Consider the following 13270-nt stretch of genomic DNA (forward strand, 5'->3'; position numbering starts at 1 on the left):
AGGCTTGTGCTTTTTGAGCACTACCCCCCACTCTAATCTTTAGTGTTAATGCCTCCTTCCATTTTTGCTTGGGAGTGTGGGATGACTTGGCCTTCAATCTGATTTCAACTCTTTGCTTGAGCATTCACATTCTATCTTGAAGCTTTTTTTCTACCTCCATTGCCTTTGAGACTTCATGTTTTCATGAGCTTCCACGGTAGCTATATGACCTTCAAAGTCACAAAGCTTTGAATTTTCTTTTGCAATTGATGGATTAGTCTGCAGAAACAGACACAAGGTCCATTTAGCCATATGACCTTCAAAGTTACAAAGCTTTGCATTTTCTTTTGCAATTGAAGGATTAGTTGTTGTAGAGAGATTCACAAGGTCCATTTTAGCTATATGACCTTCAAAGTCGCAAAGCTTTTGCATTTTCTTTTGCAATTGAAGGTTGCAGACAAAAGCTCCATTGGCATTTTCCAAATTTTAGTTTTTTTCTTTTACCCCTCTATGTATGGTGCCATATTATTAAGAAAATATAATTATTCACATTTTCCTTGTTATCGCTGACCGCGAAACCGGCCGGCGTAACCGGGATTGCGATGGCACGACCGGCTATAGCCGGGAAGGCCCATGTTATAATTTTATTGTTTTTCAAAAAATAAATAATTAGTTATTGTCAACTAAGAACAGATTAATAATAATCAGCAGCAGCAGCAGCAGCAGCAGAAGAGAAAAAAATTCAGGCGAAAAAAGGAATTCCGAGTTGTTTCTGCTTTTGAACCTTCTCGTCTGCAGCCTTGAGCTTCTGGTCCGCCATAGCCAGCGAGCGTCAATCTTTGTTTTCTTTTCCGTGCAGGGCCTTGCGTCCCTCTTTTTCTTGTGTATATGCAGCAAAGGTTTGCTCTTTTTTCTTCTGCTGCCATCTGTGTGTTTGTTTGTGTGTGTGTGTGTGTGTGTGTGTGTGTGTACGCGCGTGTGTCTTCGTCCATTTCCTGTCTTCCCTCTGCTTTCTTTGATGCTTCAGCCTTTTTGCGTTTCCTCAAACGTGTGCAATTTGTACATTGCGATGATAGGCTTTCTAATATGGGCAAGAGGAAAGCTACGGCGAGAATCTTTTCTTAGCAGAAAGAACGACTTGTCTGCAGTAGCACGGCAATAGCAGCAGGTGAGTAAACAGATGCAGGTATCAGAAGGAAAGCTTCTCAATATGCAGAGAGAATTCTAGAAAGAAGCCTGGAATCTCCATTATAGCTGAAAAGCTTGAAACCTCGAGGAACTAATCGAATAAGAGGCGTCGACTCTGCGAACGGGGAGGCTGCTATTATCTTACATCTAATTTAAAATCTCCATAGCCGAAGTGAAGACTCCTCTTATGCAAAAAGAGAGCCTCGAATCTCTATAGGAAAAGGGATGCAGAATGATCCGTAGATTGCACTTAGAGCAGAGCAGGCTTTTCAGCTCTTTCAATCTGAAGATTCTGCCTCTTGCTGTGGTGTTCTGCTCGTTCTTTGTACTCTTCAAGGTCTACTACCCTTGACAAGTTGAAGCAGAGCCCCCGCGCCCCCCTCCCCCCCGCAGCGCGGGGCTTTCTCTCTCTCTCTCATTCTCCCAAGTATCTCCCAGTTTTAACGGTGAAAATCCAGCAAGCATTAAAACCTGACAGTATTTTAAGCAGCACAAACACTGCCTTTTCTGCAGCAGTCAAAATCTTGCAGTTTTTTCAGAGGCATTGAGAATACACACACCCCTTTCCCTCCCTCCCTCCAAACTCCCTCTCCGGGGTCTCCCTCCCTTTGCCCTCCAACAACCAAAAAAAAAGCAGTGAAAAACCTCTGGTTGCATGCAGTGAAAATCCTAGACTAGTCTATGCAGTGGTAAAGCCCTTCCGTACTTGAAAGCGACTTCTTGCGGAATAGGATGCCTGCTTTTACCATAGATCTCCTGATGCTGTAAAGAAGCGAAACTATGGCCAGGTGCTTCAGTTGGGTCGGTTGCTGCAGAGGCCTCCAACCTCTCTGTGATCTCTCCTCAATTGACATGGCCGCATTACCATCTCAAACCGACTACAGGGATACCAGGGAAGCAGAAAGTGATGACTCTATGGGCAGGACCACCAAAAGCTTGAAGGCATCCATCTGTCTTAAGCTTACCATTTTTGTTGGTTTGTTGGTAAGTAGACAAACCTGCCATTGTTACATGTGAAGATTATAACTTTTAGGGCTTTTTGTGGTTGATGCATTTTTTGTTTGGGTGTAGGTTGTGCTTGCTTCTGGTGCACCTGCCCTTGTTCTATGGCTGAAGACTCATGAGCAGTTGGTGGAGGAGATAGAACGCAGGCTCATCACGGTCTCTACTTTACGACAGGAACAGCTGAGAGACTATTTGCTGAGTGAAACAGATAAGACAGAGTTGATAGCTACTCGAGTAATCATTAACAACTATATGTCGAATGGAAATGCCAACAAGAGCTTGGCAGAATTTGATCTAAAATCGGCTGTTGAAGTCATATCAGACTTTATATATGCTGCAATCTATGACACTCAAGGTCAACTAGCAATGTCAACTAATGATAATGTGTTTGATAGTACAATCCACCGAACTGACATAGATTCCATTCGGACAGATAGATTGAAGATTTCTTACCCCATACAAGTGCATCTGGGATGGATGTACAATGTCTCACGAGCCATCTATCAGGTACAATCATGCCGTTAATTTGCAAGTGAATTTGCATTGACATCACAACTCTTCTCTTTTTTGAAAGTTGTGTCATCCCTGTTTCATAGTTATGGGAAACAGAAACGAAAACTGCAATTAGGCAGGAAACACCATGTCAGCAAGGAGGATGCAATATAAGGAGGGAGGGGAAGGAAGAGGGAGAGGAAATACACATGAAGATGTAAGAAAATAGGAGAGTCTATGGGGAGTGGAAATGGCCAAAACATGTTTCTGATCTTTAGACCTTCCAAAATGGCTGACTATGGGGGGCTTCACAAGCATCCATGGATGGTGAAGCCCCCAAAAAGCCTTATCTGGCTCATCTCTCCAAGCATCCAGAGCTGCATGTCGGTTCTTGGTTTCACAAACAATGGATGGACATAGTTTACCTATTTTGTCTTTATCAGGATTTTAGGAACTCCAATCGAGCCGAGTGGTTAGTTCATGACTGTTTGTAAAAGAGGTTGAGGGTTCAAAACTCTCTGGGGCCTATGGGGCCCTTTTTCATGCATGGTTGCATGATGACCGAGGGATTCTTGCTGGTCACACTTTTTGTTAAACATGGCCATGGCTGGACTGGCACCTCAGAGTTGCTTCACTCGTCCGTGGATGGTTGTGAATGCATATTTGCCTAGACATGCAAAAGAATTAACCTGATTGGATCCCTACATGTCTGAGCACTTGGCTGTGGATGTTTATGAAAGGGTTCTATACTTGGTTTTGGTTTGCCTATTACTGGTTTTTTGACTACAATGCATCCTGGATCTCATGTTATTGACTTGATGAAATAGCAAGATTCAGCTCAACAGATTGGAGGAGCATTCATTTTTCTTTTAGTATTTCTGGACTGCTAGGGCTTGGGCGAGGAGGCACTCGTCAGAATTGGTTTGCACTCTTGTCCCCTCATGGGCACCTAGGTCCTTTCATGAGGAAGCTCTAACCCAATGAAGCGAGTTTTGTTCTAGAAACCTTGACAAGAAATCCTTAGACTTATTGCCACTCAAAATCTTAAGCGATTCTTACCTGTTGGGACTTGCTCTCATTGCATCTTCTTGCACTCATCATTGTGCCACACTTTTTGGAAAGTTGAGTGTAAAGTAGGTACCTTGTTGGATTTAATAATGTACGAAAGGATTGTCGGACAGTCTTGTGGATTTAGCAATGACTTGGGAGGGTCTTCTATAAGAGTGTTGCATGCACGGAAGCTTTGTGTCTTCTTTCAGCCCTAAACACCTTTCTGGAACATCTTGATGCAAAACACAAACAGAAGATATGGAGAGAGAGAGAGAGAGAGAGAGAGAGAGCTGTATTGTCAGTATATTTAATATATTACAAAAAGGTACAATCCTTGGCAAGCCCCTAGGCTGCCTCATAAAAAGGTTATGTGACTCCATGAAGTCCTAGTCTAAGAATCCAATCCCTACAGGACTGAATGGTTCTAATGATTCTTGGCTGAGCCTTTTTATAGGCTTTGGGACCCCACTGTAGGCAGTCGGCCAGCAACAAAAATACCAAATATTCAATTTGTTGCCAACTACGCCTAAAGTCCCCTGAACACCTGTTGGCCAGATCTTGCCCCCACCGAGTGTATTTTTGGGATCCCAAGTGCCCTATTCATGCCCTAGCTTATCTTTGCTAAGCTTGATGACGGGATTCCAACTTTTGACACTGGATGACTGTCATCATCCCTTTGTCTCCTCATGAATTCCCAAACTTGTCATCCTTCCCTTCATGGCAACCTTTTCACTAAAAACCCTGCCTTGTTCTCCAATACCACTTCAAATCTGATGAAGATTTGTGCATCTGTTCCACTTTGTCCCCTTGCCTTCTTGCCTTGTCCCTGAACACTTTCTTTGGTCTACTTTTCTTGAGTATTGAGTTTGGCACCCTCACTCCACCCCTTGGATGATATTATCCCTTGGAACCGTTTTCCTGAAAGCCTTTCCTGGTATGCCCCAAGTGGCTTCCAACTCATAGGGCTGCCATTCCCCTTGGGTCTTGTGGAACACCACCAACCAACCTCTTGGGAACTTCTTCCATGTCTTGTGTTACTGTCCTTGGATTGTGCACCTTCATCTGGGACACCATGAGTGTTTAGCCTTGCTGAGCCCGATGCTCTGATACCAATGTCACATGTGCGGAATCTCTGTGTCTTCTTTGAGCGCTAAACACCTTTCAAGAACATCTTGAGGCAAAACGCAAATAGAAGATGGGAGAGAAGAGGGAGAGAGAGAGCTGTATTTTCAGTATATTTAATATAGTACAAAAATGTACAATCCTTGGCAAGCCCTAGGCTGCCCGATAAAAAGGTTATCCGACTCCATTAAGTCCTGGTCTAAGGATTCGATCCCTTCAGGACTGAATCGTTCTAAAATACCAAATATTCAATTTGCTGTTGATGGTGCCTGAAGTCCCCTGAACAACGTGTCGGCCAGATCTTGCACCCACCGGGTGTAGTCTTGGGATCCCAAGTGCCCTGCTCATGCCCTAGCTTATCTGTTTTTTCTGTTGCCTCTCAAGGGTTAGCACTGGGATTATGCATGTCCATGTGCATGCACATGACAAACATGCAGGAGTGGGGAGAGACTAGCATTATAGGTATCTAGGTTGTCACGTTCACACCCATGCCATGGCCTAAACCTTAGCATGAACATCATAATCCCTGTTTAGGATAGCATTTAGATACCTATAATGTATTTAAGGCTTAGCTTAGGGTATAAACAGTCGGCAGCCACATGGGCACCCAGGCAGGCAATCGTCCATGTGCCAGTTAGTCGGCGAGGAGATGGGGCAAGCATGGAAGTAAGCACAACATTTAAAGGATATTTTATGCAATATTATGTGTCCACAGTAGGCCGACAGTAGGCCGACAGCAGCACCATGGACCGATCAGCACCTCTAACCCATATTGTCACAGGCACTCTGCACTGTAGTGCATGGTGACAAGATGGCTCATCATTAGTGCAACACTGTACAGTAGTAGAACCCTTTAGGATTTGATAATTGTCGTACGCCGTGACCCCATTGTAATCCTGAGTCCAGGATATGTCAGACGAGCTATGTAGGTCATTCCGTAGCCTTAGAGATTGAGTGAGTGAGTGAGTGAAGTCCCTTAACCCACTTGGAGAGAATCATTCACGCATATAGAGTCAATAGAAGCCTTAGGGTTTGCATCAGATCATGGTTGCATATTGCATATCATTCATCCCATATGCACATAGACCACCTAGACCATTGTAGAAGCCTTGGAATATCATCTAGCATTTTTACCATATTTTATAGCATTTTTACCAGCATTTTCCAGCATTTATTACCATTATTCCACCATTTATCAAGTCATGTAGCAGTTGGCCAGCTTCACAGCCAGCCGACCAGCAGCTAAAGTGCATATAAATAGCATTGCTTCACATCATTCCATAATCATCTCATAAGCCTTTCAGTCTTCAGCCTCTTGGAGCCTCATCGCTTGAGCATATAGAGCACACATCAACAAATGCATCAGCCAGCATTCAGCCAAGGAAGGAAGCGCTTCAGTACTTGCGTTTTCAGCCTTGATGCAGAATTCAGCATCCATACATCTCATCGTTTTGCTAAAGCCTCTTTGGTGAAGGTAAAACACAACATTCTCATTCATTTATAGTGCATAGCACAGCCTAGAAACAGTCCCAATCAGCCCCTTCTCTCAGCCTTAGATTTGCAACCTTCCTACATTCCATTGGAAGAGTGCATAGGCTTGAGATCGGTCATCATTGGTGCTTCTATAGCCGTGTACAGTTCAGCCCGACTCTTGGTCTTTCAAAGGTCTTGCGTTTGGGTGATCTACAGTCCCAAGTCAGTCATAAAGTCATTCTCTTCAAAGATAATAAAGCAAATACTCCTAGCAATAGGAGGGGGCCCTTCAATGGGTAATTTGGGACCCAATAAGTTGTAGAGATCTCTCCCTCTCTCTCTCTCTCTCTCTCTCTCATCTCTTAAAGTTTGAAGTGATAAAGTGGTTTGCTAAAGACTCGCGAAACTCAAGATAAAGAAGGCGGTGCGAGACTCTGTGTGACAGGATCCTTCATTACGCATAATTCCGTTGCATGTTACACATATATAAGCATAAAGTCATCATTCGCATTGCATCAACCTTTTTGAAGAAGGTAGAAGTCAGTAGAAGCATGTAGAAGGCTAGAGGTCGCCTTTCATGTGCAGGCTATTCTCAGAGCTATTTTCTGAAGGGGCAACAAGATAAAGAACCAGATTTAGGAGTTGTTGCTGCTAGTTTGGGGCAAAAGAACTTATGGAAGAGTCAGGGGCTGTCGGCCAAATTTATGAGGAATTATCACATGTTGGCTTTAGCAAACTGAAGGGGCTTTGTCTAGGACCTGGCGTCCATGGGGAATTTCATGTCCCAAAGAAGGGCATAGTAGCTCATTGTTTTGTTCATTCAGTCCCCAGCCATGGACTAGGTCACTAGAATAAGTATCAGATTAGGTTTCTACCGTTTCATGAAGGCAGCCAAGGGCTACAAGATTGTACATCCTTTTTGTACCATATGAATATACTGAATATTCAACTCTCTCTCTCTCTCTCTCTCTCTCTCTCTCTCTCTCTCTATCTTCTGGTTGCATTTTACATCAAGCATGTTCCAGGATGGTGTTTAGGGCTGAAAGAAGACTCCTAGAGCTTTTGCATGTGACATCACCCTATTGGGTAGACCAAGGGCCCAAAAGATGTACAGACTTTCAAGTCACCTTTTTGTACTATAATACAAATAAAACCCTGACATCAACTCTCTCTCTCTCTCTTCTCTCCTCTGTCTTAATCATGTTTATTCAACATCTTGTTCTTATTGAGGCTTAGGGTTGTGGATCAGTACAGCAAGGCTTTCGTGCATGCAACATTGGTATCAGAGCATTCAGGCTCAGCCACTAAGCATAGTCCTAAGGAGGTACAGAGATCCATCAGAAGAATGCACCTAGGGTAGCATATGGAGTGGTCTACAACCGGGAAGCTGGAGGAAAGCATTCTCTAGGGGTATGTTCCTCTTAGATCAGTTCCAAAGACTTAGCAACATGCATGATCATTTTCGGCAAGTGATCCACTGCTGTGTTAAGGGAAAGGGATAGCAGGCATGGGGACAACAATGGAACATATGCTGAGTTCTTTAGCAAGACTTGGAAGTGGAGATCAGAAGTGGAAGGTGTTCAGGAAAAGTGTCAGTCAAAGAAGAAGGTCAAAGTCAGGAGTCCAGGGAGAAGAAGGATGACAGAGTGTCCACCCCGTTATCAAGTTTAGGGAATGTCATGTGCACACCCATGCCATGGCCTAAACCTGAGCATGAACATCATAATCTGTGTTTAGGATAGCATTTAAGGCTTAGCTTAGGGTATAAACAGCAGTCTGTAGCCACATGATGGGCACCCAAGTAGGTAGTCGACGGCCAGGCATCAGTGAGTCGGCGAGCAGACGGGGCAAGCATGGAAGTAAGTGCAGCATTTGAAGGATATTTTATGCAAAATCATGTGTTGGAAGTAAGTGCAGCATTTGAAGGATATTTTATGCAATATCATGTGTCCACAGCAAGCCGACGATGGCAGCACCATGGACCGACCAGCACCTCTAACCCATATATAAGCATAAAGTCATCATTTGCATTGCATCATTAACCTTTTTGAAGAATTTAGAAGTTAGTAGAAGCATGTAGAAGGCCAAAGGTCACCCTATTGGGTAGACCAAGGGCGTAGAAAATGTACAGACTTTCAAGTCACCCTTTTGTATTATAATACAAATAAAACCCTGACACCAACTCGCTCTCTCTCATCTCTCCTCTGTCTTAATCATGTTTATTCAACATCTTGTTCTTAATCAAGCTTAGGGCTATGGATCAGTATAGCAAGGCTTCCGTGCATGCAACATAGGTCGTCTTCAAAATGATAATGGTAGTAGGAGAGAACTTGGAATGGAGGCAATATAGAATGCCATTGGGTGTTATGTGGAAGGATAAGTAGGTTAGATTGGTGCTCTAGGCATGGGTGTTGGAATCTAGAAATTACGGGCCTTTGCATCTGAAGCAGGAGAGCTAATGAGATAATCAACTACACTTTGTACACCTCCATATTTGGCTGGCAAGCAGGGCTCATTGTTTGTGTCCATCTATGCGTCATCCCATTTATTCTGATAAGCCTTGGGCTGTTGGTCTCTGAGCGAGTGCGTGCCTTATTTGGTTGTCGAGGCTGACATATGGCTGACGTGATGATCATGCGAATTCGTTATACTCTGGAGTAAACTTCTTGGAAATCTTACATCTCATCTAGGCAAGACTGGTATTGGGTCTTCATAGCCATGGTCTTCTTCCCCAAAAAGAGGTGGAGGTATAGGGCTAACTGGCTGTAATTGTTATATGCAGAAGCTTGAAGGAACTTCAAATCTTCACTGAGAGAGAGAGAGAGAGAGAGAGAGAGAGAGAGAGAGAGAGTTGTATTAACGTCTTCAAAAGGCCAAAATGACCTATGAGACCAAAAGGTTACATCATATCCATGAGGTACATCATCCTGGGTACAAAATAGTAATAAAGAAAGATAACAAAAATCTAGAACTATAAAATCTGATCTAGGTACATGAGCAGAGAGCTCTCATATCACCCTAATACATCCCTCATGGGCCGCTGTGACATGGTGCTCAAGGTGGTAAAACTGAGTTGGCGCGAGAAGGTCCTGCGATGATGGGAGATGATGGCCTGGATCCTCGTGTGGTGATGTCACAAATCCCTATATTCTAGGGACATGCGGATGCGTGTCAGGCCTAGAAACATGCGGATGCATGTATGTATTATACCTGGGCATGTGTATGGATCATATGAGTGGATGCATATGAGTCCAAGGACATGGCAGGACTTTTGTGGACTTTCGGGCGGTGCTCGTGTGGATTCCGGCCATGCACACATGGTGTGTTATGATGGCAGGCGGAATATTTTCAAGTACAAGAATGATGATAGGTGGTTCTCCAAGTTTACATGTGCACAATGCATAAATGATGCATGCCATAACTTTATTTTACTTTGTGTGACATTGTCTTGCTGCCTGGACAATGCTTGTTATTTTGGCTTGTGAAGTCCGAGGGACCGGGGACGCCCGGGCACCTTGTGGACACGTGTGTGCACTCCAGTTTGGGCCTAAAACTGTGGGCTTATGGGTTTTGCAGGTGGTAAGTGCGTCCACACTCAATTTACAGCTTATTTCATTTACTACTAAAGTTTATTGGTTTGCAGGTCCACACTCATTAATAAGTGGCCGGACAACTTATAATGCGTTCGCATTTGGTTGGACCAAAATTAATGAAGTCCGGACAGCTTATGGCCATTTCCCATTTGGTTGGACCTAAACTTATACAAACAGGACAAATGGAGCACTATGGGCTGGACACCTACCTGGACACCTTATGGGGGACACATGTCAGCCAGTTTGTGCACCCACCAAGCCCCTTAGGTGGCACTGGAGAAAGGCGCCTCCCTCAAGAGGCCTTTTGGGCTGTTTTATTCATTATTCAACACATTGGAGAGCTGGTTGGAGCTTTGGGAGTTGCTACAGGGCTGGTTGCTTGCTTCCCGGACTCACACAAGCTTGGACAACGATCCCCACACTCTTCTAAAGGGCTGGTTGGTAAATTTCAGACCTGCAATTTCTGGTTATTGCGAGTTTTGGGCTGGTTACAGGTGTCCAAAGTCAACTTGGACAGTACAGGACAGCTCTAGGGACCTCCACAGGGCTGTAGGACCCCTTACAGGTGGATTTCTCGCGATAGAAAGTTGCTGTTTTGGACTGGTTATTGCACAAAACAGGCCGGACAGCAATGGAATATGTGAGCATGGATGTGTCTCAAGGATTCCTGGTGTAACCGGTGCTTAGGGCAAGCATTGGGGACACTTGCTCGCGGAGAAAACAGGTTTCTGGATCAGTTTCTCGCGTGGAAACAGGGCCTAAAGATCCATTTACATCTTGTGCAGGGCGGAGTACCTGTGAGGATTGTAATACTCTTGTGCAGGGCGGATGTACCTGTGAAGAGGCTTGTGCAGGGCGGATGTACCTGTGTGTAGGGCGGATGTACCTACAGATTCTCTTGTTTGAAATGTATTCATTCATGATGTATTTGGAAGAATCAGGTGCAGGTTGGTGGTGAATCCCCAGGCACCCGTAAACTTGTACTATGCAGACTCTTTTGGTAATATAACCTAAAGGGGGGGGGGTCAGCCTATCATCGGCCCCTTTATGTGGTGTACTGTCATTTTTCAGCTTTGTGGTTGTAATGCTCAAGTGTTAAGTGCTCAGAATCTTGTTCACATTTATACGATTCCAATACACGCGTCCGCCTCCCGTTACATTGGTATCAGAGCTCAGTTTTTCCCCTCATTGGAAAACGGTCTGAGGCTTGGAATCATAAGTGGTGACCTGATTTGAGTGTCATGGACAGCCACATTTCTGACAGTGTGGAGAACAAAGAGATGCTACAGGCAATGATGTCTATGGAGATGCAGGTACTCATGACACTATGCATTCTGATTTGGAATCTTTGAGGCGTCAAGTGCGACGCTATAGGGCTGAAACCGAAGAGCTTAGGTCATTGAAAAATGACCCGGATGTACAAAAGGTGTTGGCTGCGAAGGCAAAGGCTTCGGTCCATGAAGTCACTTTTGAAGCAATTGCAAAGGAAATGGATGTAGAGAAACCCCGAGAGCTTGCACTTGCATACCTAATGGTTAAGGGTGATGTATACACTGAAGCAGATGGTAGTTTGGCTTTCAAGAAGCCACCCCTCATGGCTGCCCATGGTGATGCACATGATGCACAACAAACAGAAAGAGCACAGCAAGTGCCAAATGCTGAAAGGACAAGAGTCCCTGGTGCTAGGCTTGATGCAGGTCAAGAGAAGAGTAAGGATGAGGGATCCTCTACTCATTCCCGCTTTGCTCCAAGTAGACATATCCGTTCTCGTGTTGAGCTTTCAACTCATTTGGAGAGTGTGGCTCAAGAGAGAACGAAGAGGGATCGTGAATCTTCATCGCGGCATCATCATCATGCAGATGAACAGGATGTACATAGGGATGCTTATAGAAGGAAGAAGCCTCGAGAGTTCAAGTCCGGTGACAAGGATGTAAAGTTTGAAAACTTTCAGGGACGGATGGACTCTACCAAAGCACTTGCTTTCATTAGACAGTTTGAGATAGCTTTTTGCAATGAAGACTTTTCGGAAAAGTCTATGCTCAGGCATGTGGGAATGCATCTCAAGGATACGGCAAGTGATTGGTGGCTTGCAAAAATACTTGATGGAAGTGCTGCCCCAACTTGGTCTTCTTTCAAAATTCAGTTTTATGATCAATTCTTACCACCAAACTTTGCAAAGGATGTACGCAAGGAGTGGGATTGGCTGTCCCAAGATGAGGGAGAGTCCGTTGCTTCATACATAGCAAAGTTCTGGAAAGTCCTTCTCAAGGTTACTCCCTTCATGAAGATTGGAGAGGACGAGAAGAAGAGAAAGTTTGAATCGGGGCTCCATCACATCATCCAACAAAGCTTGGGAGTGTACCCAAATAAGACCATACAAGAGCTTATACACTCAGCCATGATTGCGGAGAACTTGCACATGAAAGCACCCACAAATAAGCCATTTGCAGGTCAAAACAAGAGCAAATTCAGGGCTGGTTATGACCAGAAAAAGGGTGGACAGCCACCTAAGAATGCTCCCAAAGATGGCCGAGATGCAAAGGATGACTCCGAAAAGAAGCCGGGGGGTAAACGCCACAATTTTGGGCTCTCAAAACAGCCATTGGAAGAGTACAGGAAGGCTGGAAAATGCTTTAAGTGTGGCAGTAAAGATCATATATATCCTAAATGCCCACAAAATCCTAAGAATGCTGAGCCTAATGTGGAAAAGCCTCTTGTGAATGTTGTACCCGATGTGCAGGGTAATACAGGGCATGAGCCCAAGAGTAGAGTCATATGCAAGGCTTGGGGCAAATTGAAGGATCAGCCCGCTTTGTTTCTTTTTGATGATGCTTCCACAGATAACTTTATATCCGTACAAATGGCTGCCGCCATAGGTCTCAATGTGGAAGACATGGGAATGCAAATGAATGCAGATGCCGCCTTTGAGGGCAAACAGGTTGATGTAACTCTGGTCATTGGTAAGCTCCGTGTACATATACAGGACTACCTCGACCATGAGAGCTTTTTAGTGGCTCCTCTTACAGGTTGTGATGTTTTGTTGGGGATGCCCTGGCATCACCGTTTAGAGCCTATTAAGGCTTACAAAGAGAAGAAAATCAGCTTTGTACATAGAGGCCGTGAGCACTCTATAGATGCTGGTACTATTGGAAGTACCATACCTCTTGTAAGCCATGTACAAATTAATAAGGCAATAAAGAAATCAGCTTGTTCTTACTTGGTTTTTGTACGTGATACCATTGAACATTCTAGTGTTGATGTTAGTACATTAGATCAAGACAAGCTTAACTTTTTGAATGAGTTCAAAGATTGTTTTGCGAATGCTTTGCCAGCAAGGTTGCCGCTAGAGAGGCCGGAAGATCATTGCA

At 44.3% G+C, this 13270-nt stretch overlaps 1 protein-coding gene across 3 annotated transcripts in view; it reads left to right on the top strand.

Moving 5' to 3' along the window:
* The first annotated feature begins 710 nt into the window (after positions 1 to 710).
* Positions 711 to 13270, top strand: part of LOC147623995 (uncharacterized) — a 149673-nt gene continuing 137113 nt past the window's right edge. The window contains exons 1-4 of one of the 3 annotated variants that reach the window (XM_086820681.1): positions 711 to 878; positions 1056 to 2151; positions 2239 to 2527; positions 2606 to 2679. In XM_086820681.1, coding sequence (XP_086676807.1) covers positions 1948 to 2151; positions 2239 to 2527; positions 2606 to 2679 — 567 coding nt within the window. In that variant the 5' untranslated portion in view covers positions 711 to 878; positions 1056 to 1947. Of the gene's footprint in view, positions 879 to 932; positions 2152 to 2238; positions 2680 to 13270 lie in introns of those variants that run through there. The other 2 variants (XM_086820678.1, XM_086820679.1) reach the window with 2 other exon arrangements.

The sequence above is a fragment of the Cibotium barometz genome, chromosome 26 (assembly GCF_041138505.1).
Source record: "Cibotium barometz isolate CiBa-2024 chromosome 26, ASM4113850v1, whole genome shotgun sequence".
NCBI lineage: Eukaryota > Viridiplantae > Streptophyta > Polypodiopsida > Cyatheales > Cibotiaceae > Cibotium > Cibotium barometz.